The following is a 24,746-nucleotide window of genomic DNA, read 5'->3' on the forward strand; positions in this document are numbered from 1 at the left end:
CTATTATCACATAGTGACGGAGGATGTGCGAATAATTTTGTTGACACAGTTTACATTTGGTCAGGTCAGTCTATGAGATAGATAATGAGAATTCGGCAGATAATGAGAATTCACACAGATACTTGTAACAGAGTCTAAGCTGAGCAGTAGTAACATCTAGAAGTCTGCCGATTTTATTGGATGAACCATAGATGTGTGGCTCCTCTTGCATGATAGTATGATAATAGATGGAATTACTCCTCACAGATGCAACAAAACTGACATTGAATAACAAGAACCTCCACGCAAGAGATACCATGCCCATGATGATACTTTTTAAGACATTAGTGCTGTCTAGAGAGCAATGTTGTTCCACAACAGCCCCATTCAAATCTAAAGAAATTGCTGACCTGGTGAGTGTGCAAAGTTCTTTTACTGCTACAATCCACTGAATAAAACATCTGAATTATTGGGACCACTTACAAATGTTAAATCTGTATTCCCTAGGTGGGAGAAAGGTATAATAATTTACACTTCGACAATATTAGGACTGATTCCAAATGTGGACACAGAAATAACACCACACGAGACCACGCACACACAAATAACACCACACGAGATCAGAAGGCATGGCAGGTTGTGCAAAATAGCCACACTGAAAAAACAGAGGTGCAGTAGGCATGCTGAGAGAGTACCATCAACATCAAAGGCCAAAGACTTTTCAACATGCTTCTCTTACACATACAGGAGGAAGGGGGGGATGTTGCAGGACCTCTCGCAGTGTTTAAACAAAGAGAACTCTATTTGCACCTTCAAAAGACACCTCATTAACCACGCTTTGATTCGTACATCAGGCTGTGAACAGCCGCATCAAACAGCCCGATTGATCAGACCACCAACCAGGAAGCCTGGTCAGAGACCAGACCGCTGGAAAGTTTATCTGGTTCATTAACCTGCTTGATGGGGCTCTAAGAGTTCTTCTACTCCCCAAACCCGACCAGAGGCCAGGCTTGACTTGTGAGAGTTTGGTCCACTAGGCTGTTGCTTGGAGCGGCCCGCAGCCCCACATACCCACCACAGCCCGGTTGGTCCGGGCTGTGGTAGAGGAATAAATCTAGCTTCCTCTTGAAGATGTCTACGATGATCCTTAGAATCATCAACAGGTAGGCAAGAGGATTGTCAGATGTGTTAAGAGTCCAGCCTGTACCTGTGTGTACCTAATACTTCTGAAAAACTATTGATTAATGTGCTTGTTACAACGATTGCATCCAACAATAGACAGTCATGGAAGTGTAGGTAGGCTAAGGCCATTGGTGAAGTAATTATCAAAAGAGAGCTCCCAAACGAACATTGGTGAAATTTTGCTTTATTCCAGGCTTCAGTGGTATAGGTCTTTGTGCAGCAGCTGTCCTATCTATGCCAAAATTGTTGCTTGATCTTACTAGGATACACAAGGTTTTCTCTCGCTAACGTACAATGCGTCTTTGAAATGGCGCTTTTAGCTTAAACTTATTTTATTGGCTCCAATTATTTGAATGGTATTGAACATTGAATTGTTCATATGCTTGAATGTGACTTACAAATGATATCAAAGGAAGTGAAACTATTCTAATAGGAAGGTTAGCAAGATTTCAGGAGTGATATCGAGGCATTACAGAGGAAATTCCATAGGAAATATATTCAAAGGGGGAATGCCACATGAAATTTGTGCTTCGTAGTGATCCCCTTGTGCTTCACGGTCATTACCTTCTCTGGGGTTTTAGAGTCTCGCTTCCTTGGAGGTCCTCAACACATGCTTGGCTTGTTCTTCAGGTTTCTTGTAGGCCTTCGCACTCCCGTTTCTCTCGTCATTCTCTTCTCTCAGTGGTGGGGGTGGTGCAGACCCTGTATCTGGATTATAATTGTACCTGGATGGGGTTCTGGGAATTATTTTACAACCCCCCCCCCACAAGCTGGTTCATGGTTCTTCCCAGCTCACCGGGTTCATGTCCCTGGTGTGAGTAGAAGTTCCCGGGGAGGGGGGAGCTGCGCAGACAGCGGCGCGGTGACGTATGACGTCATACTAATTTGCTTGTTTTCTGTCGAGTTCTATCCACTAGTTCGGCTTTACGTAGCAATTTTCACAAGAATAGGGGTTTGTTTTGGAATGCTTACCTTTCTGGATGCTTGACCCGGTCGATGGCAGACATACAACGCTTCCAACCACACGGGGGTTTCTATAGGCCATTGCTCCCCTTGCCTCTCTGAGGGGGCCAGGTTCTGGCCGTGGTCCCCGGTAGGCCCTAGAACTCCATAAACATGACTGATGCCAAAGTCTGACATTAGCATATCAGACTGGTAAAGCTCCGGGGAGCCGACGGGGCTCCCCCCGGAAAGTCGTAATTTGACAATGAAAATAGGGGCAGTCAGGATTCGGCTCAAAAATCACGCTCAGGAGTCAAATTATAATATTCTAGAATATTATTCAATATTCTAAATTATTATTATATTCTAGATTATTATAATATTCTATAATATTATTCAATATTCTAGTTTATTATAATATTCTATAATATTATTCAATATTCTAGAATATGCTATTGAACATTAAATATTTTAGAATATTATAATAACCACACAATACTTACCCATCAACCTACATTATTGGTGCCCCTTCTTACCAACAAATCTATTATGATTGTTTTGCAAAACTATTCAAATAGAGGACTACAAAATTTAAGGAAATTGAATACTCAACTCTAGCATGCACACTTCATTTTTTTTGTGCACATTATATTTTTATATACAATATCTTACATTTTCCTTTCCAGACATCCTCATCTTAAATACCACACGAAAGCCTGGGAATTGTGACCACTTGTGTCTTTTTTAATCATGAGAACAAATGGTAAATATTACGTTCTGGGTACCTGGCCTGTACCTCAACAGAATTCGGAGTGCTTCTACTCCCAAAGCCCAAGCTGGCCCTACACTTCACTTAAAGTTCAATACTTTCAACTAAGTTTCCCCATTATATCTCGTGTATATATCTACTGTAGATACAAACACTAATTTTGCTTCTATTTACACAGTATATGTCACAAAGATTGAAAGTGAAACTTGTCCTGCAGAAAAACTATTAAACAATGTACAATACTTCACCAAAAAATGCAAATGAACAAAGTGGCAGCCACCAATGAAGTAAAGCCAAACTTGCTTCTTCTGAATGATGTAAATGACCCCTGACACAGTACTATACACCACCTAGTCTTAATGCTCCATAACTTCACAAGCATATGTCAACAAGTATACAAAATTCAACGTAACACTGAAGAACCACCATAATATACATGAAAAGGTTCATTCAATACAGATAGGTAGACAAGTCCTGCAAATTTCCAATGCCTCACGTGATGATGACATTGACTGTAAACTCTCACGTAGTGACAATGGTCAAGTATATTGTGAGAATGTAACTTAAATTCAGTTATTAATTAGCTTACAAACTAACCACAATACAAAGTCACGCTGCAAATTCACAGCCTTTCAAACAACTATGTACTTAGTTTGTTAGTTAATATACACCAGCCATTTGAAGTATATTGTATAATGGTATTATTTACATCTTTTCTTGTACAATGTGCACATTACAAGTTTCTCTTAAGGGTACCTATCAATTGTTTTACAACTTGTCCATACTACAGGTCACCTGAACATCAGTCTAATTGGGCTCCGATCACTTTTATGCTGTGCTCTGCAAATACACGTAAAGGAAATCTGACAACATTTTTGGATAAATAAAAGTGCTCTACATTTAACTTTTATATACCATATTCAATTATTTATACAAAATATTTACCATTGATAAAATAAGTGATTAATTTAATAAACAGTTAACCATGTGAAGGAGTAATTAACATTTATATTTACATTTGGTCAATCTTCAAATATTCACTTTTCCAAAAACTTCCTAACTGACCTTTTAATGTACAACACCACCACGGGTATATGAACGAGTGTCGTGTACACACCAAACCCCACGCATCACCAACGGTAATGCAGAGCTATAGAAGCCCCTGCAGGGACATGCAGTATACTGCATATACAACTATAAGGTGTCACCTCTTCTACCTTGTCATGTTTAAAAAATAAATACTATTCTAACTCCCAAGACAATATATTACTTTACAGTATCATAGTTGATGGCTTTTCTAGATATTTCTTGAATGCTGCCAACCACTGAGCACCAACTGCACCATCTACTGTACGATGGTCACAACTTAGGGTCACGGACATGATCTGAGCAGCACGGAATCTGAAAATACACATTTAAGATTTACTTTTTCACGACAAACTAATGGCGATTCGTTATTGCATCTTCCAAAATTCCGTACTTTAAAATACAGCTATGTAAATAATAGCAACAATTTTCCCCTTCAAATACAGATATTCTAACTTGTCTAATTTTTTTTTTTTTAGACAGGTATATACAGTACAACACTTCTTGCATTCTTGTAAAGCCACTATCATGCATACCATTTCAGCCAGATCCTTAATACTATTCTTCCCCACAATATGACCCCCAAAATTGTTTAACAACCCGTACCCATTGACTGCTGCATGAACATAAGCTACACTTACGAACTGTCACCCAGTCAATTCTCTCCACCCGCAACACAAACCCAGACCAGAGCACTCATCATGTGCAGGCCCAGTGCTTTACCACTCCACCACCGCCACTGTCATATTATATTCTTTTGCTATACACCATTTTCTACTGGACTAAAAATTACACACAACATTTTCAGTTGTTGTGGTGGCTCGACACTACTCATGCCACTGCCCTTTGCACTACACACATGATAATTGACCCATGTTGTGAATTACATCAAATGATGTTCTACACACAGTACTTTACAATTTTTCAAACTCCTTTCATTCAGATCATTCCTCATCTAACCTATGCAAATACTGTACAGTACTACATATGACCAAACCCTGTGTTTTTCATCAATTATCTCATTACTGAACATTTTATGCTTCTTTACATAGTTATCTATTTTCCAGAACACATTGTCACCTGAAAATAGCCTGGCTCCATCACGTACAACAAATAAAACAAACTATCTTCACAACGACAACGTGTTACATATACACAACTAACAACAGCAATAAGTGAAAATACTAGCCAAGCAGTTTGCCAACCACTCTTCGATTCTTGTAGACAAGAAAGCCTCCGATACACAGATCCCGTTTTACATTCCGCTACTCGGAACCTATGCAGTGGGTGTTCCAATCACTATGATATTTTCAATTTTTCTAACAAAACATTTTTGTTTACTTTATTATCAGATTTCAACTAAATACTGTACCAGATATTTCACTTATAACCCAAAGTAGCCCACACTGTGCTGGACATACATTATTAACACCTAGCACTCAAATCCACTCAATCTATAACAAAATACTTACACCAAATGACATTATCAAACACACAGCCTTCAACTCCTCTGCCTCCAGTATTCACTAATGTGACAAATTTATATGAAATACATTCCCTACATTTCTCTTATAAATAGCAGGTAACTATTTTATGCAATGCTTTCTTGCAGCAATATATATGATATCAATACTCCAGACACAATGTCCAACCAGTCACAACAAAACACAACTAATCTTACCCTTGCTCACATGCTTCATCAACAACAAGCCTCTTTTCAGTGGCTCCAACTGCCAGGATACACGATTGAGGAGGGTTAATAATTGCACTGAAGTTCTTCACACCAAACATGCCCAAATTGGAGACGGAGAATGTGCCACCCTGAGAGAGAAAGGAGGAAATTTTGAAGACACTGTACACCATCAGAAAAAATAGAGCTGAATCCGTAACAAAATACCAAAAATGATCCTCATCGCGGTTCCTATAGATTTTTTCTGATATATCACTTTATTATCATTACTCTGTGTATAACAGCTGAATTTCCATTACTGACCAGAGGCAAATTTATCTACCTTAACAGGCTACTTATACTGTCTATAAAGTTATGTGTAGATAGATAAGGGAATGCATATGTAGAAACAATTTCTAGTAATCCAGAATAAAAAAATTCATCACACACCTGGAACTCGTGTGGCTGCAGTTTACCTTCCCGAGCCTTTGCCGCGAGAGCCTTCACATCTGTGGCAATTGCAGCCAGACCTTTTTGTTCGGCTTTAAACACTATGGGAGTGATGAGGCCACGGTCTGTACTTACTGCTACGCTCACATCTACACTGTTATAGCTGACACAAAAACAAAATTATTTGTAAAAACAAAAATTACCCATATTTGTAACAACAACATTTCTAAAACAACCATTACCCATATTTGTAAAACAACCATAACACCTTGATAATATCTTACCAACTTTCTCCAATCCTTCCCCCAAAAAAAACAGATGAAAATACACCGAGATTTACACATGCTCAGGGCACTTCCCGGGGATGGTGTCAATGACGCTTCAGCGCCACTAGATGACACGCTACAATACCTTCCAATGTCAATGACAGAAGATGCATATTGTATCTATCAAAGCTATTCAACCAACTCTAGCATAAAGAAAATACATTGTCATAAATGCACTAACCCTCAAACATGAAAGTTGTGCTATATACATTAAAACATTACTGGTTGTAGGGACAAGATGGTGGGAAGGTTTCCTGTTCCACCTTTAAGCAGATATTGGTTGGAGCAACATAAAATGGGGGATTGCAAAATCGGACTAACTTTATGCAACAAATATTTGTCATACTATTAATCAGCATATTTCACAGTTGAACACAAGATTGAAGCTAACTGCAGTAGGCCTATTGGTCCATATATGGCACCTCATTTATATCCAACCAATCTCATTTATATACTGTATGTCTAACCTACGCTTTAAACAATCAAGGGATCCTACTTCTATTATGTTAAGCGGTAATTGATTCCACAAATCAACAATCCGGTTACCGAACCAGTATTTACTCAACTCTGTCTTAATTCTAAACGTATCCAATTTATACCCATTGTTTTGTATTCTATTTTGTGTTTATACTTTTAATACCCTATTAATATCCCCTTTAATAGGTCCATTCATCTGGAATAAAATTCTAGCAAATTTGTTAAACATGAACGGCTATTAGTAAAACCACTTTGTAAATTATTTATTAATCAATGTTTTCAAAATGAAAATGAATGGTATTCGCAGTTATTGATTCATGCAACTTTCCCGCCACAGACATTAAGCTAATTTACCGATAGTTTGACGCAAGTGATCTAACTTCTTTCTGATAAACTGGAACCACATTAGCAACCTTGCATGACCCTGGCACCCAGCCTAACTATGATTTATTCAATATGTTAAACAACAGCTCACAAAGCTCCTCTTTGCATTCTTTAAGCACCCTGGCAAACACTTTGTCTGGCCCCCTGGGGATTTGTTTGCCTTTAGGTCAGATGAAATAAACTCCTAAACTGCCCCAATTGCTATCTGTGATTTCCTCCTGTGCTCCAATTACCATGTGTGTTTTAACCCCATTTCATTTATCTATTTTTTTTCACAAATACCTTATCGTGAGGTTATCTTCAGATGATTTCGGGGCTTTAGTGTCCCCACGGCCCGGTCCTTGACCAGGCCTCCACCCCCAGCAAGCAGCCCGTGACAGCTGACTAACACCTAGGTACCTATTTTACTGCTAGGTAACAGGGGCATAGGGTGAATAAAACTCTCCCCATTGTTTCTCGCCGGCGCCTGGCATATAACCCGGAACCACAGGAGCAGAAGTCCATTCTGCTGTCCGCTCGGCTCCCTAATGCAGGGTTGCCAAGGTTGCTCCCTTGCACCTTGATGCAAGGGAAAATGTAACTACTGTACTTATTATATGAAAACAAAGATTTAAATACTGTACAATACATAAATTCACATACTGCCTGATTACGGTGTCTAGCCATGAGGAGTTTGCCTCTGGAATCTTCTTGCATGCCAGCGCAGATGCCTTGATGATGAAATCGTTAAAGGAAATTTTAATACCCTCTTTTGCCAAGAGTTCATTAAATTCTTGCCGCAGCTGTGACACCTCATCCATGCACACGTCTATACTAAGGTAGTAATGCGGGATACTCTGGTTAAAGAAAGATTACATTGATTAGACAATATTTTTTCACCTATAACATGCTGTTAGGTTCAGGGGTGAATTTCTAAACAGAACTTGAGTTAGGAACAATAAACCCAAGAAGGTACATCACTAAAAAACATTAATTCCAACTACACTATGGATAAACTTAATGCTCAAATATGCAAATCCTACAGCCACATAACGCCAAATGATCGGTCTATTTTTTGACAATGTCAAGCGCTAATGGCAGCCAGTCATCCACAGATTCATTACAAAAACTTGACAACTTTAAACTCTGTAAATCATGTTCAGACTTCTTCATTTTAATGTTGGAATTTAGAACTAGAGCAAAATGTTTTCTAACTTCTTATGCTATGAAGTTAACCACTGCACCGCATGGTGCCCCCACGACTGCCTGCTAATTAAACAAAATATACTAATGAAAAGATTGTCCAACAGGTACTGAAGCAAGGGTAACTGAGCACTCCTAAGACTTTAATTTCATTTAAAACTACACAAACAAGAGCAGTTCTCTCAAAATTTATTCACATTAACCTTGACACTTTGTTTACTGTATAAAAAAAATGAAAGTGATGTTTTGACCCATACTGGACTCTTAATGGTCCTAAACCATTATGAGTTAACAAGGATCCAGGATGGAATAAAAAAAAAAATTGCCATTGTCATTTCACGTCGGGGTTGGGGGTATTTGTTTTCAATCATGTTATTACATTTGCTGCACTTATGTTTTATACTTTAAACTCTTTATATCTGCTATTTCCAACAAACTTGTGTAGTGATCACAAAATATGTATTGCATGTATCACTCCTTTCTACATGCAATGTGAAATCACACTTCATAGCCAAAAACAGCGCTTCCTTATGTTTTTAAGAAATACCATCACATTTTATATGACCTAACGTGATGTGGTGCACTTTTACTGTACACAAATGCAAGCCGGAAGATTCTTGGTCAAAACACTTACAGTACTGTAGGTGCAAAAAAATACATAATTATTACAGTGCCTCCACTAAAATGTGCCCTATTTGCACTCTTAATAAAAGCATTCTGTTGTACATCATAAAATACTTTAACTTACCTGCTTTGACAAGCACAGCCTCTTTGCTATAACATTACGGATATTGGAAATGGGCAAGTCTGTGTACGTAGCGCCCGGTACAGGCGTCGGACCAGGAGCCGAAACCTGAAATACAGCGCAATAGTGAACTATAAATATTCTAAATGTGCTCAACACATTTCCTATTTTCCATTTATCTCAATACATTACAACATGTGCTTTCCTGCAATATATTTACACATCATCAGCATAATATCCATTTATTTATCCCATTTACACAATTTACTTAATTTGCACAACTATCAACCTTGAGTTTCAAGTATTAATCTACTGTAAATATATAAATACATTCTATTTTCTTCCCATCCTAGCAAATACATATCGAGGTTTCCCTAGATCAACTATTGACCTTCACAAGGATACAACCTACAACGTTTGCCTAATTCCCGGGTACTTATTTACTGATAAGTGAACAGACACATCAGGTGAAAGGATACAAGCCCAACTATCCTGACTGGTAATTGAACCCTGGATCATCAGTTTTAAGGCTTAAAAGTTTAAGACTACTATATTGCAGTGAGCATAAAATCTATAACTATGACTACCATATTTTTCAGACCTACATGTCCTAGAGAACATTTGTGGTATAGAGTAAATGACAAATTTTGCATGCAACAGCTGATAATGTAAAGGAGCTTTACCCAGTCTGCACATAGAATTGGTCAAAAATAACTACCAAGAGGTGAATATTATATGGATACTGTAAACATTTGCGCAATTTTCAAAACCAGAGGACCATCAACATCATAAATCGTCTGGGGGAAGGGGGGTATATACACATACTATACATATGTATGTACACACACACACTAAAGCATGTGTAAATCCACATTTCCCCGTGTTCTCTACTTTGATGAGGTGGAGAGGCATCAGCCAAGATGAAAAAAGCAGAATAACAACACTGTAGACAAAGGTTAGATACATTAAACACAAAAAAAATTGTCTATGCATAGCATCATTCACATTGTAGCATCTTGGCTAAAATCCACCGGCACACACTAACAATTACAACAAACACGGAAAATACACTTACCTTTTGACTTTCACTAAGCCCAACATGCACCTACACAACATTATGTCAGAGAAATTATAAACAAAACTTGGAACCAACTGTACATTCAGCAACACCAATCACGTCCACGTTTATCAACCGCTTCCATGTTCATTACTATTTACTTTATTATGCCAATTCAATGGATTAACATACCAACGCACTCTCATACTTGCATATTAATTCTTTTTGCCAAATGCAGCCTGTTGGCATTCCCCTCGTGAGCCCCAATACTATGTTCCTAAACCATAAACACTTCCTGTCTAACCATATTATTTGCTTTCCTATATTTTCCACTCCCCTACTGTCTGCAATATATACCCGGTATACTCCCACATATAGACAATGAATTTTGTCAATTCCCTATTGTATCTAATTATCATTTTAATAATACTGTCAATCAAAAAATACATGCCTGTGGTCCAGCAGCAACTTGTGAAGCAAATTTTTGAACATCCGAGCCTCTGAGCCAATCGGTAGCACTGTGACCTATGCCAGAAACTTGAGCTATTGCCTACATGAAAAGGGAAGAGAGTGGTTAGCAAGAAAATGGGGCAAGATTAGAAAGGATCTAGTATTCACAAATGCAATCCATCCTCACTTTGGTGAATCTCCAGGGCCAACACACACACTTTTCAGGTCTAATTTACTTGCATGCTTTGCCAAAAGATGTTCGGCAAAGCAGATGATGCATCATGGATGTCCTTAGGATGCGAGCCACATTTTACCGACCTACCCATAAAACTTTCAAACTAATAAACTACAAAATGATTCTACAACAAATGTAAATACAGTATTGCATTGTATCATCTGACAAAATCAGTGACCAAAAATGTATAATGTGATGTACAGCAAGCCTCGCTAAATGAACGAGATGGTTCTCAAACATGCTTTAAATACAGTACAATCAAATACTGTATAGTATTCAGTATGAACACATAAATTCCATTGTCTGTTCCATAACAAATGCACCATACCATCACCACTTAACCACCTCAAAAAGGAGCGATAGCAAACGTGTATTTCTATTTCTGCTCTAAACCGGCTATTGTAAATTAAGGCATGACCAAGCACCCACAAAACACGCTATCCTAGTGCCACTTGGTCTCCTTAGGGTCACACACACACACCAACTCTTCATAACATAACTTGCTAAGAAAGTGTTAGCGAGAGGGGGGTAACAAACCTTGCATCAATTGATCATCATGCAGATGCATTCATGAACACATCTCGCCCCCTTCCTTGCCAACTCACTAATGCACTAACTGGGATGGAGCCAGTGCAGTTTTCCTCTTCAACTCATTACCTTCCTACACTACTCACTGCATTATTTGCCTTTCTCCCTCCCGCTTTCACACAGCCTCCATCCATCCCTCACTCAGGTGGGTGTTGGGATGGAATTCTATGTCAACAGTCTCTCTCTCACATCCTAGGTAACCCAGCCGCACACAAAGCAGCATCATAATTACAAATGGTGAATATAGAGGATTCATGCAAGATATAATATACCTTTTGTTTAATAGGTATATAGAAATGATTCATTACTCTACAGTAGAGCAATATATTAGTCTTTTTCTCCAGGAAAAAAAATTACATTACACTAATGCCATCTGTAGGCATCTCTGGTTGCACCATATCTCTAGATGCAATTGTTCTGCGTGTTATATAGTTCACCAAATCGATGATGCACTAATTTAAATTTAACAATCTATTCTATAACTTTAAAACCATTTCAGCAAGCATTACTTCACTAAACAAAAACAACCTGCTGTACTAGTCTGCAGTTAACACATAAAAGTTTCAACATGCAATGTGCAAATATTACATGCACAACAAATTCACAATAGCAAGATACTCTACATCCGAGAATACCTTCGTGGGCCAATGGGTAATGAACGTGTCTGTGGTGACCTAGAATGTGGGTTTAATTCCACTGCCCATACACTCAAAAGACTTTTCATGTCACACAAACATTTCGCAGGGTGTTACGTAAACACTGTCAATTTACATAATATCCCCTTATAGAAAAGGACCCCAAAAAGAGGGATGAAACCTGCTCAAACTATGTTAAATGCTGTGTACAATTTTGCATGTAGGAAACAGTGGATGGATAAAGGGTTAATGTTGTAACAAGTGCTTGGTTTGACATAACTGGCAAAAACCAGAACTGTGTGACATTATCTCACCTGTTCAATAAATATTTCTATCAACACACATGATGTGTTCATAGAAATATTGTTCACGTGTTCAAGGTTATATAATGTTTTAGAGAAAGGTCTGTATCTAGTTTACAGGCTTGATGCAAGACAAATTTAGACTAGTTAAATATTTTATTAATGTATGAGAGGAAACTTAGGATTAAATGTGGACAATAATAATTATGGTAATGGAAAGAGAAGAAAATTTTGTTTTAGGATTTAGATTTTGTTTTAGACCTGTCAATTATTAAGAGGTAGAAAGGCTCAATGAGTTCAAATACATGGAAGGTGTGATTTAAATCATGAGGATTTTGGTTAAGCCAAGATTGAGAATAGGACAAGTCAAAAGAAAATAAGCAGGAGAGGAGAATGATTGTAGTATGAATGTGAACAATTATGAATTAAAGAATTAGAAAGAGGCATCATGAAAAAAAAACAATCATGAAAAGCATCTATTGTTTTATGAGAAGATGGAGAATGCAAAAGTTGATAAACCATAAGAACAAACCCAATGCATTAAAGTAAAATTGAAGGAAGGAACAAAGAAAGGGAGAAATAAAGGACAAGAAGATGGGAGGAAATGCTGAGTGTGTGAGCAAGCAAGGTATGAGTGTGTGTAATTATCCAAGTGTAGTTGTAGGATGAGAGCTATGCATGTCGTGTCCCGTCTTCCCACCACTGTCAGAAAACGCTTTGAAACTACCAAAGGTTTCGACCTCCACCACAACCACCTTCTCCCTTTACTTGTTCCAACCGTCTACTACTCTGAGAAAGTGAATTTTCATATATTTCTTTGAAAGCTTTGTTTACTTAGTTTAATTCTATGGCCTTGTATTCTTGAAATTGCAGGTTTTAGGAATTCTTCCCTATTAAGATGAAAGAGTGGGGGGGGGAAGGGAGAGGAAGCAAGAGTGAAGATAGATGTGGTGGTGAATAACCAAGATCAAGAATCCCGTTTCTGAGAATCTTTAAAACAGAATAAGACAAGAATGTATCTCCAAACATACAAGTACACCATCCACAGCATAAATACATTTTTCATGCCAAAGTGTAACTAAAATGATGCAAGAATACTGTAGTTTAACTAAAGCAAGCAAAACAATAAAACATAACTTATTATACAAAATGTTTTCCTCATAGTGCCATTACAAATATTCCCCGTCTTCAAATCAAGCCAAAGGTTTAACGCACCAGTCATTTGCAAAACTATATTCTTTCTAGAGCAACAAGTCACCAGCAACTCGGGTAACGTATTTAACTATCACAACAAAATGTGTTTACCTGGAGATCTGCAAGATAGGAGCAAATCATTTTGTATAAAGGCTACATTATATGAATGGCAAACTACCAATGGTCACAATCAAAAGCAAATACCCTTACTGTACTTGTCAGTGAAAAGAACATACCCTGTATTGTTATATCATTCATTTAAAGCTCGATGTTGTAGTTTCCACAAAAGAACATGGTAAAAGGGTAGCTGCAATTCATAATCACGTTCAATACATTAATAATGCAACAAAACAAATTTAAAATACGGGTGTGTGTGTTTTAAAGCAAAGGTGTCTTATATACCAGCAAATTCATTAAATCATCTGCTAGCCATTCTCTAAACAAAACCTTCAACATTACTTCCCAACTTTTGAATCGCTTCTTAGCTTGGACCCAAACCGGGCTCAGGGAGTAGAAGAACTCCAGAAACCCCCTCTAGGTATGCGGCAAGAATCTCCAATTAATGCAAGAGGGGCCCAGGATATGTATACTTACCGAGAGATCAATATTTTGTTCATTAGATAGCTTCTTAGCATAGGGAGATGCAAAAACAAAACTTCCTGGAGCAGCAGCTGCAGCAGTTGGGGCAGGAGGAGCAGGAGCAGCAGCTTGGGTAGGTGGTAGGACTGGCGGTGGTGGTGGTGGGGCAGCTGCAGGTGGTGGTGGGGGTCGAGGTGCTGCTGCTGCTGCAGCAGAAGACTCCTCCTCAGTAGGTTGGTAATCCTTAAAGGCAGCAACATCCTTCTCATCACTTACAATGATGCACAGAAGCTGTCAATATTAAGGAGCAATTATTATTTAAAAAAAAATGCAAATTCGATTTGTCTATTAAGTATGCGTATATCGTACGTGTATAAGACGTGTTTTTTTCAGTTTTAAAAGTATCACATAATTGCCCTGTGTCTAATGTGGCCATATTATGGATGGGAAATCAAGCACCGGAAGTGGCTAGGGAGCCGATGAGCATACAAGGTATTGGCTAAAATAGGCCTACTTATACACTGGCAAATACAGTAAACAACATATAAAAAATCTTATACACTGGCAAATACAGTAAACAACATATAAAAAATCTTATACACTGGCAAATACAGTAAACATAAAAAATCTTATACACTGGCAAATACAGTAAACAACATTCAGCAACATCCTCCACGTAATTCACAAAAAGAGCACAATTACTCCTAAAAATACAATTAATATCTTTACTATTTACATTCAAAAAAATTGTTATCACGAAAAGTAGATGATCAAGTTAATTTAGCCTCAGACACACCCTACTTGTCATTTTACCTGCTCGATACCTGCTCGAGGGGGTTCTGGGAGTAGTTCTACTCCCCAAGCCCAGCCCGAGGCCAGGCTTGACTTGTGAGAGCTTGAGAAGCATCATGCCACGACTACTAACAACTGATGCTTACACATTTTTCATCAATTAAACACCCCTCAGCTGAGGTAAGGTCATTGCCTATGGTTAATGTATCTGATTGCCTACTGCTCATAATGGATATGAGCACACACCCACAAAAGGGATGCAATTACAATGTAAACCCATCAAATGGACTATATGGGACTGGACCCCATATGACATTCTGTAGAACAAGCAAAATCTTTACTTAAACCCTACTTATGATGGATATTGATAATAACTTGTTTATAATATTTTCACCTAGTTTTTTTTTTCCTTTTGCAGTCAGTACAATACATGCTAGGCTTATATCAAGGTCTCCTGAAGATCCATCTAATAATCCTCTCCAGGATGCAACCCCACAACAAACTGACTAACTCCTGAGAACATATTTGCTGCTAGGTGAATTGGGGCATTAGGGGCTAAGAAACGCACCCAACCATTTCTATCGTGCCCAGGATTCGAACCAGGAATTCCCGATTGTGAGTCGAGAACAAACCCGCCTATACTACTGGGAATCCTATAATTTCTTTTTATTTCTACTCAATGACTTTCCTTCAGCCCCAAATCCTCCTCATAATCTTGAGCTTGTCTAGGAAAAGCAGGTAAGTGCCTTTTCAGACTATGCCATTCATACACTCTTATCTATGCTCTATGGGAGATTTTTACCAAGAGAAATCTTGATATGAAGGACAATCGGACTACATTTTTCCCCACTCAGCTCCCAATCTTTCCCAAAGCTCAGCCCCTACTTATTACATTTTTAAAGATGCCAACACGACTCCCAAAACAAAGTGACCAAAATCCTTACTCAAAATAAAACCCGACCACAGATTTTAGTGCTCAATGGCATTTCCATTATCCCAACTCCTCTAACATTGTCTCCATTAGGAAATCTCTTCAAACAAGTGTTCTAAGCAATACTAGTACAGTACAGTACTTTCAAAGGCATTTGTATATCGGCCCTATTCTTTCTTAAGAGTCAAAATATTAATCTTTGAATGCAATACTGCTCCATTTTCTGTGGCCTCATTAACATGACAATGCATTGGCTCTGGCACTACACAGATATCCACAAGACTACCAGACCTCTGAACTAAAGCAGGCATACTGAACATCTAAACCAGAATATGCCCAAGAGACAAGGGGGAGTATGGAGATCTGAAACTGACCCAAAACAGATTAAAGCTGCTTAAAGTGTACAGGCTAACCAAAACCAATACATATCTTGGTTCAAGAGAAGGGATGCGCATTAGAAACTTGGTTGCAATTGGGGCTTACAAATGAAATATATAATGAATGATAACCGAGACTACTATAATTCCTCTAATTTGAGTTTATTTTATTCCTCGAGTATTTAGTTACTCTAAACTAAATACCTCGAGTGAAAAAGCAAAGAACTCCAGTAAGCAAAGAAAATAAAGGTGTCACACTATAAAATACCAGGAAATGATATCAACATCAGATTCTAGTTAACTTCCATTTTCTTTTAAAAATTACCATCATTTTAATTGTTATTTGAAAACAATTTATCATTATTATTAATACAGTACTATAGTGTACACAGCCGACAGCTGTCCAGATAAATTGAGGTCTCTAAAGGTTAAACAATTAACCGAGGCCCTGTGAATATAAAAGCAAGTATTGTACAGGTATTTGGATAGGATCTCCAACTTCCTACATCCCTCCCTCAAAATTAAATACCGCAAACTGTACATGTACAGTGTAACTTGCCTTTCCTAGCGGCACATCCTTTTCACCTCCGGGAACTACAATCTTGGCCAGGTAGCCCTCCTCGGGGGTCTCCATCCCCATGGTTGCCTTATCCGTCTCGATCTCGGCCAGCAGGTCTCCTTCGTTGAGAACATCACCTGCATTTATACCATTACATCAATTCCTAAAGGTGACAATAAACTTTAATATATATTTTTCAGCCCAAAACAAAATACTGGGAGAGTGACAATGCCTAAATGAAGCTACAATTAAACAAAAACTGTGTAAAGGAACAAATAAATTCATTAATCTTCCTTTCAGTTCACCTGTACTGTAAATAGAGTACTGTACTGTTCATTAATCAAAATAAAATATATACATTTTTTACATTTTATCTTTTATACATATCAAGGAACAAGAAAATCTGAAATACTGCACTTTATTGATTTCCGCATAAAGAAATATAAAATATAAATACAGCAAAGGCCCCCCCTACAATTAAGGAACGGTTATTAAGTCTATCACAATAGTTTACTGACCAACCTATTCCAGGACTAAAGGTTCATTCTCAGTGTGCATACACAGATGTGCAATACACTTATTGGAGTATATATTGATCCACAAGGGTTACTACCCAAGGAATATAAAATACAAATAAGTCATATTATCCCGAGTGTTGTCAGTGTGGTAGTGAATAATTCTGCCCTGACCCTGACCTTACTGTGGCAGATGTGACATTTGTAATCCAGTCATATAACACACTATTGAATATATATGGCATGTCTCAAGAACAGCCCACTTTACTTCAATATTGATTCAGGTCGGTGTAACCCCCTAATTTCCTCTATCCTACAAGACTTGATACATGCATGCCTGTACAACTCCATATTACATGTCTGAAAGTCTATCTGTATCTATGGTATTAGACTATTTGCCTAGGCTTAATCTGCTCTCAAACTTCATATGCTACCATTCATTTTTTAAACCTCTGCAAGGCAAGTCCTTCCCTTGGCCTGGCCACAGGCGGACCAGGCAAACCCTCTGAACCACACACTTGCCAAGCAAGCCCTTGGCTACAGGTTAGTCTATCAATACCTATCGCATCAGTTATGGGTTATTTTCAGGTAGCAATAGATAGATAGCCCATAATTTTAATGTTTTTGTAACCCACAATTTTAGGCCAAAACCTAAAATATGGCTGATATTGTGTTTGAATGTACAGTACTAAAATATCTGCCAAATTCATTTCTATCCTTGCATACATTCATGTCCATTAGAACTGCTTATTAGTGCAGTTGTATAAAAACACACAGTATATACTGCACAGAAAAAATATATTACTGCATGAGCTTACTTGCCTTCTTTCTTCTCCCATGAAATTATGGTCCCCATTTCCATGGTAGGGGAGAGAGCTGGAAGGTTGACCTTGATGTGAGGAGGAAGGTCACTACTTGACGCATACCCTCGTTGATAAGGCGACACCACTGCTATGGGCGTTTTTGCTTGTCTATGTTCCTCCAGAACTCGGATGCCCCTGTAAGAAAAAATATTTATCAACAACCATATTGCAAAATTATGCTCCGAGAAAACTAAAGCGTTAACAAAAATATTCCAAAACAACAAGCCCCCACCCACTTCCATAATGGTGGCAGTACTAAAAATTAAACAATGCCATACATAAAGTATGTCAGTCTCTCGAACCAGCCATGTAGGTCCGGCTACCGATGCCGAGAGGCAGACTACGGAAAAGATCAGGACATGGGCACACGAACAGAAGGGCTGGATACATGCAAAACTGGCCACAAGGAAATAAAAATTCAGACAACAGAAGGAGATATACATTAGTAGTATCTGGATTCAAGGAAAAAGGTAAAGGCGCTCTCAAACTGTTATGCAGAAAAAGCACATCTAGGGCAAAGGCCACACTATCAGGAAATGGAGCCACATTAAGAAGTTTGATATCAGATTAGGCCTAGGCTAAAAAGCTACACCATAAAGGCACACACACACACACACACAAAGATTCACTTCAAGATATCCAAGAGTCTTACACATCCAACATAAGGAGGACTCATTCAGCTCCCATTCTGTTAAGATCAGACACAAACGAGAGGCCATTCTACAAGAATGTATGAGACCCCTCTCTGATTGTAGTCCACTTTGAAGACTAAACTCCAAAACCCAGAAAACTAGTTATCTTTCAAGTTCAACCCGAGTGGGAAAGGAACAGATTGGACACACACCTGTTCTACAAAATTATTTATTTATTTATTTTATTTATATATACACAAGAAGGTACATTGGGTTTATGAGAGTACATAGCATTAATGTTTTTACATTCTTGTAAAGCCACTAACACATACAGCACTTTGGACAGGTCCTTAATCTAACAATTTTAACATACTTTATGTAATTTTTTAGCAAAATTTGAAGAAAGTTAACTGGTACATTGTAAGAAAATTTGAAGATAATTCATAGGTACATTATAGCAAAATTTGAAGTTTATCAACAGGTGCATTGTAGCATAATGAGGCTTATTTCTAGGTCCAATATATCATAGTAAAATTTGCATTCAACATAACCATCATAATATGAGATGATAGCAGTGATTACAATGGTGAAGTTGTATGTCTTAGGCACATATATTGGGGGAGTGGGTAGCATTGGAGATAGTGAGAGTTTGAAGCAATAGGTAGGAAACTGAGGATGAAATTAGGTACTTTTTGTTTTACTTTTGAAAACGGCATAGGTTGGCCAGCTTTTTAATTCGTTACAGGAGTGAGTTCTATAGAGTAGGTTCCTTAATTTGCATGGTGTTTACACAGATTTAGTTTGACTCTGGGGGATATCAAAGAAATATTTATTTCTGGTGTGGTGATTATGGGTTCTATTACATCTGACAAGGAAGTTTCAAATCAGGATTTGCATTTAGGAACAAGGTTTTGTGCATGTAAATGGCACAAGAGAATGTGTGGAGAGATTTTATGTTTAGCATATTTAGGGATTTAAACAGAAGGGCTGTGTGTTATCAGAACATTAACAAACTTTTTTCAGACAGCAGATTTTTGCTGGGTGATGATGGGCTTGAGGTAGTTTGCAGTGGTTGAACCCCATGCACAGATACCATATGCAAGATAGGGATTGATTAACTCATTGTATAATGTGAGAAGAGCAGAGTTTGGAACATAATATCTGATTTTAGAAAGTATACCATCCATTTTCCGATACATTTTTGGTTGTGTGTTTTATGTGGGTGCTGGTTTGAGTCTCTTGTCTATGTATAGGCCAAAGTACTTTCCATCATTTTAATTGCTGATGTTAACATTGTCTATCTGAAGCTGAATTTCATTTCATGATTTGCTTCCAAATAAAATGTAGTACAGTATGTCTTTTCTATGTTTAGTGAGAGTTTGTTGGTTGACATCCATGAATGAACTTTTTTAATTATTTACAAAATTATTTAGTGTGTGGGAGTTGGGGTCTGAATAGATGGAGGTAATATCATCAGCAAATAGTATAGGTTTAAGAATGTTACAGACATTAGGCTGATCATTGATGTATACAAGAAATAGACGAGGTCCTAGGATGCTACCCTATAGCACTCCAACAGTTAAATCCAAAATTATCCAAATGGATTCCAGTACTGAAACACTGTAAAAGGGAAGCCAAAGAGCCAAGCTTTGCAAAAGGAGAATGAGAAAAAGAACCATCCAAACCACAGCAAATTACTTCACTGTGATATGTATTCACCTTAGGAGAGGAAACCACAAAGGCTCACCAAAAGGGTATGATTGGAAATAAGAGCACCAGCCAAGGCCCGATGAAACCATGAACAGTTCAAGCGATGGAGACGACAGGCACTATGGGACTGAACATTAAAAACATTAAACAAGTAAGAACACATTCCTAAAGAGCTCAGGATCTGCACCGTGCAGTCTCTATGGAGTTAAATATATTTGGTGGGTAAACCATACCTAATGAATATAAATTTATACAAGAACCCATCACTGTTCTTAGCATTAAACAATTGTTACCTGCCAATTTCCTTTAAAAACTAATTGCTAGAGTACATTAGTCAGCCTATCACTATGATTAGTTAATTAAATTACTAATGATTAATAGCCTATCACTTTGAAACATTAATAAACATAAGTGTGTGGTTTGCTAAACAAAAGTTGCCACAGAATTGTGTGTACAGTATTTTACACAATTTGGATTAGGCTTATATTTTGGCCAAAAACTATTCAATGCCTGCTATGGAAATTTAAAGTTTATGTTCATCTATGTAAAGGGCAAATTTTAAAATCTACTTTACAGTACAATTGGCCTATATCTGGGAAATAATGCACATTATTTATATTTAAAACAAAAATTGTATATTTATTATACTCAAAACAATATTCATACGAATGTTACATTGAACTGTACAGTCATTACTTTTATACCTAAACAAAGGTCACTAGGTTAATCGCGTGCAAGTATTCATCCTAAACATAGGATGAACAGCCTACTCATCCATGTTACAGTGCATGGCTTTCATTTTTCCCTACAATAAGCATCATTTACCAGTAGTAAGGTTGGATGAAATGCCAGAAACGCCATCAAAAACAGCACAGCAATGAACCCCCAGGATCAAATCGCTCCACTTTCACCGACAGGAACGTACACTTAACCATACCTGCTGCAATAATTACCCCCCCAAAAGCTGCAGGTACTCGTTTACTTGTACTCGCTCACTTCTGCTTGCGGGGGTCGAGCTTCAGCTCTTCGGTCCCGCCTCTCAACTGTCATCCAATCATTGAACAGATTCCCGAACCAATTGGGCTCTGTATCATATCAACATTCCAAACTGTGTATGGTGTCTGCCTCCACCACATCACTGCCTAATGCATGCCATTTGTATGCATAATACTGCCTTCGTAAAATATATATAAAAAACAAAAAATATATACATTCTCCGTTACGATGGGAGGTCAACAAATTGGTTTACAGAAACATACAATATTTTATGTCACGGATAAACTGACAGTAGTCCTGTCTATTGATGATCTATTTGACAGTTATTTTGCTGTAATAATGGCCAGGCTGGCCCCAGCATAGGCCTACAAAACCTAGGTCATGAGCGATACATTTTACTCCCATAGGCCTATATGTCAGCCTACCTATAGTAAAAAATGACCCCTTGGGGTGGAAAAAGTGCATGTGTAGGCCTTGATAGGCTCTACAGCTCCTACATGGCAGCTTCAGCTGACTGTGCCGGCAGTCAGCGGTGAGGGAAGTGGTGAGTGAGAGAGAATCTTACCTCACTTTCCTCACCGTAGAGGGCATCGCCGCTGACATACTCCGCTGGGAAGTCTTCCTGGAGAGGCTCCTGGGCGTCAGCTTGGGCAGGGCCGCCCTCAGGGCAGCTGACGTTCGCAACATGGCGCTAAATGAATGTTTCTCCGGAGGAAAACCCAGCTGGTGTGCAGACGACCGCTGGTGATGGCGGCTCTCTCACGCCTCTCAACAGATGGAGCCACTTGTCCCCTCCCTTCCCCCACCACACCAGGGCGGGGGAAGCCACCTTGGCGGGGAAGGGAGGTGGGGGAATCCACCTAGATGGGGGAAGGGAGGTGGGGGAATCTAACCTAGATGGGGGAAGGGAGGTGGGGGAATCTAACCTAGATGGGGGAAGGGAGGTGGGGGAAGCCACCTTGGCGGGGAAAGGGAGGTTGGGGAAACCACCACCACGCCCCCTCCCCCAATATCTTCCCCCCAACCACCCCCTAACAACTCGCATTATTCGCTATCTCAATCTCCACATTGTGACACTAGCTCTCCACGTGCGTCAGTTGCTTGATTTAGAAACTGTACTTGTGGTCGGTCTCGAGCCCATTGTTGATATGTGACGATGTGTATTGAACAACTAGCTCATTAAGATTGTAACATGCTTACCTAAATGATTTGTGTAGTTCAGTCCTTGAGCCCATTATGTGCCTCTGTAACCCTTTCCACTACAGCCCACAGGGTGGGTATGAGGTGCATAATAAATGAACTAAACTATACCTATCTCAATCTCCAATAATTAACCCACCTCCCCTCCCCTCCGCCATTACATAATAACATAAGAATGATGGTAATTGCAGACGGCCTATTCGCCCATACGAGGCAGCTCCAATTTATAGCCACGCAATCTCATTCATATATAGTATATATGTCTATCTATTGTAGGAAAGTTGCTTGAATCGACAATTGCAAATACCACTCATCTTCATCTTGAAAAACATAGATTAATAAATGATTCACAACATGATTTTACAAATGGCCGTTCATGTTTAAAACATTTTCTATCATTTTATTCCAGCATAGTTGAGCCAGTTGATACTGGTAAGTTTGTGAAGTTGTGTACCTTGACTTTAGCAAAGCCTTTGATACAGAGCCACATGAAAGATTGATTAAAATAGAGGATAGGCTATATTAAGTTGGATTAGGGCATGGCTATACCAAAGGAAACAGAGTTAGTATAAATGGGGTTAAGTCAGAGTGGGAAAATGTGGTAAGTGGAGTGCCTCAAGGCTCTGTCCTAGCTGGGATATCTGTTATTCATAATATTTATAAATGATTTAGATTCAGGTTTGAGCAGCAATGTTTGCAAATCTGCCGATGATACGGAAATCAGGAGGGATATAAACACGGAAAAAGACTCATTATAACTTAAAGACGATCTAAATAGTGATTGTAACCTATCCACCGCTTCCCACTGGATGGGGGGCGGTGTGCAGGACAAACATATAACTTGTGACACTAGCTCTCCACATATGTCAGTTGCTTAATTTAGAACCTGTACTTGAGGTCGATCTCGAACCCATTGTTGATGTGATGACTTGTATTGAATTTTGTAACTAGCTCATCAAGATTGTAACTTGCTTAGCTAAATGAATTGTGGGGTTCAGTCCCTGAGCCCATTATGTGCCTCTGTAACCCTTTCCACTACCGCCCACAAGATGGGTATGGGGTGCATAATAAATGAACTAAACTAACTAAATAGGGTTTTGAAATGGTCAAAAGATTGGCAGATGTAGTTTAATGTTGACAAATGTAAGGTTACTCTGATTACCACCAGTACCACCTCCCCCGGCACCCAGAACACTCTCCGTCACTCCTCTGGCACTCGGAACGCTCTCCACTACTTCTCTGGCACCTAAAGCACTCTCCGTTCCATCTCCTGGCGCTAAGGCACTATCCACCCTCTTCCCTGGCACTCAAGAGCATATTTCACTTCCTCCCTGGCACCCAGAGTACTCTCTACCCCCTTCCCTGGCATTCAGAGCACTCTCTAACCCCTTTCCTGCCACCAAAGGCACTCTCCACCCATTTCCTCGACACTCAAAGCAACATTATCTTTCCCTCAGTACGTAAAGCACTCTCCCCGCCCCCCTCCTCTGACACCCAAGAAACTTTCCCTGCCCCCTCCCCCTGACACCCAAGGAACTCTCCCCGCCCCCTCCCCTGACACCCAAGGAACTCTCCCCGCCCCCTCCCCGGACACCCAAGAAACTTTCCCCGCCCTCTCCCCTGACACCCAAGGAACTCTCCCCGCCCCCTCCACTGACACCCAAGGCACTCGATTCCACTACCTTCCCCCTCAATATATCCTTGGCACTCACCATCATAACACTTTCACTGGCATTTATGTCATCATCGGATGTCATTATGACGATCTAATAAATGACAACGCTGACGCATCACAGCCTCTGCCACCATTTCCGAACAGTTTATTATGATTATAAAAAGATGAGAACACAACACAAGGTCTATATCCTAAACCAATTATTTTCAATGTTCCTATCCTAAAGCGCCAGATACAAATTAGGTTAATTTAGATTGAGAAGAGA

General features: G+C 39.0%; 1 protein-coding gene across 2 annotated transcripts; it reads right to left on the minus strand.

Moving 5' to 3' along the window:
- Positions 1 to 2,718: 2,718 nt before the first annotated feature.
- On the minus strand, positions 2,719 to 22,534 carry muc (dihydrolipoamide S-acetyltransferase muc). 2 transcript variants are annotated; one of them, XM_045728957.2, is made up of 10 exons: positions 22,172 to 22,534; positions 18,228 to 18,403; positions 16,891 to 17,027; positions 14,247 to 14,522; positions 10,700 to 10,798; positions 9,195 to 9,299; positions 7,907 to 8,100; positions 6,078 to 6,240; positions 5,640 to 5,779; positions 2,719 to 4,273 (listed from the first exon to the last, which is right to left on the minus strand). In XM_045728957.2, exons 1-10 carry the CDS (start codon positions 22,291 to 22,293, stop codon positions 4,144 to 4,146), a joined length of 1,542 nt encoding a protein of 513 aa, XP_045584913.1. In that variant the 5' UTR covers positions 22,294 to 22,534; the 3' UTR covers positions 2,719 to 4,143. The 2 variants fall into 2 exon arrangements, with proteins under 2 accessions (XP_045584913.1, XP_045584914.1); XM_045728958.2 differs by lacking the exon at positions 10,700 to 10,798 and having other exon boundaries at positions 22,172 to 22,391.
- Between the last annotated feature and the right edge of the window lie 2,212 nt (positions 22,535 to 24,746).

The sequence above is a fragment of the Procambarus clarkii genome, chromosome 87, assembly GCF_040958095.1.
Source record: "Procambarus clarkii isolate CNS0578487 chromosome 87, FALCON_Pclarkii_2.0, whole genome shotgun sequence".
Classification (NCBI taxonomy): Eukaryota; Metazoa; Arthropoda; class Malacostraca; order Decapoda; family Cambaridae; genus Procambarus; species Procambarus clarkii.